The sequence below is a fragment of the Vigna unguiculata genome, chromosome 11 (genome assembly GCF_037176805.1).
Source record: "Vigna unguiculata cultivar grain cowpea cultivar isolate G323 ecotype 2 chromosome 11, ASM3717680v1, whole genome shotgun sequence".
Classification (NCBI taxonomy): Eukaryota; Viridiplantae; Streptophyta; class Magnoliopsida; order Fabales; family Fabaceae; genus Vigna; species Vigna unguiculata.
In genome coordinates this window covers 33,489,947-33,491,253 of record NC_140802.1, presented here as the reverse complement: position 1 = coordinate 33,491,253, position 1,307 = coordinate 33,489,947, and the positions used below count along the sequence as shown (strand labels likewise).

The following is a 1,307-nucleotide window of genomic DNA, read 5'->3' as shown; positions in this document are numbered from 1 at the left end:
GAGGAGCGGAGGAGACCATATGATAGACCCCACCATCAGCCTCAAGGGTCTAGGAGCTTTTCTCCTTAGCAGGGTCGAGTTCAGTGTTACATATGTGGAGTACCCCACCTGAGGAGCGCTTGTCCACGTATAGAGGGTTACCGCAGGTGCAACAACTGTGGCAAGGAAGGCCACTTTGGGAAGGATTATCCCAACCTTGCCAGGGCAACAACACGCCCTCCAGTTTAGACTCCCCATCAGCATCAGAGGAGGGACAGAGGCAACAGGCCTCAGGCGACCGACAAAGTGTATGCTACGTCAGGAGCTGAGGCATCAGGCTCAGGTAACTTGGTTTTGGGTAGTTGCATGATAGCTGGTACTTCTTGTTGTGTGTTGTATGATTCTGGAGCGACACACTCCTTTATGTCAAATGCATGTGTGGAACAGTTAGGTCTGCCGATGCGCTAGCTGCAGTGTGAGCTTGCGGTGTCTACTCCAGCGTCGGGTTTGGTCAGGACGTCGTCCTTATGTGCTAGGTGTCCAGTGGAGGTAGAGGGTCGCAAGTACAAGGTGAACTTAATCTGTCTACCTCTACAAGAGTTGGAGGTGATCTTAGGAATGGATTGGCTCTCTGCCAATCGCGTTCTAATAGACTGCCGAGAGAAGAAGCTGTTTTTTCCCAACACAGAGGAGCCTGAGTTGGTATCTTCTAAGGGTGTTATGAAGGAACTCCATGACGGCGCGCAATGTTATATGATCTTCACATATCTAGAGGTGGAGGGAGAAGAGACAACGTCAGTAATACCGGTTGTGCAGGATTTTGAGGATGTGTTCCCAAAGGAAGTGTCAGGGTTACCGCCCCGCATAGAGGTAGAGTTCTCTATTGATCTAGTGTCGGGGACAGGTCTAGTATCGATGCCCCCCTACCGCATGGCTCCAGCGGAGTTGGTTGAACTTAAGAAACAGATAGAGGAACTAATAGCGAAATAGTTTATCCGATCCAGTACTTCACCTTGGGGAGCGCCAGTGCTGTTAATGAAGAAGAAGGATGGGAGTTCGCGTTTGTGTGTGGACTACAGACAGTTGAACAAAATGACAATCAAGAATAAGTACCCTCTTCCGAGAATCGACGACTTGATGGATCAGCTACATGGGTCAGCAATACTCTCGAAGATTGATCTACGGTCAGGATACCACCAGATATTGGTGAAGGACGAAGATGTACAGAAGATGGCCTTCAGGTCCAAATATGGCCACTATGAGTATGTGGTTATGCCGTTTGGTGTGACCAACGCTCTGGCGGTGTTCATGGACTACATGAACAGGAT

At 49.5% G+C, this 1,307-nt stretch overlaps 1 protein-coding gene across 1 annotated transcript; it reads left to right on the top strand.

The window, feature by feature from the left end:
- The first annotated feature begins 597 nt into the window (after positions 1–597).
- On the top strand, positions 598–969 carry LOC146881809 (uncharacterized). Its single transcript, XM_085669351.1, has one exon. It carries the CDS (start codon positions 598–600, stop codon positions 967–969), a length of 372 nt encoding a protein of 123 aa, XP_085525477.1.
- Positions 970–1,307: the final 338 nt, after the last annotated feature.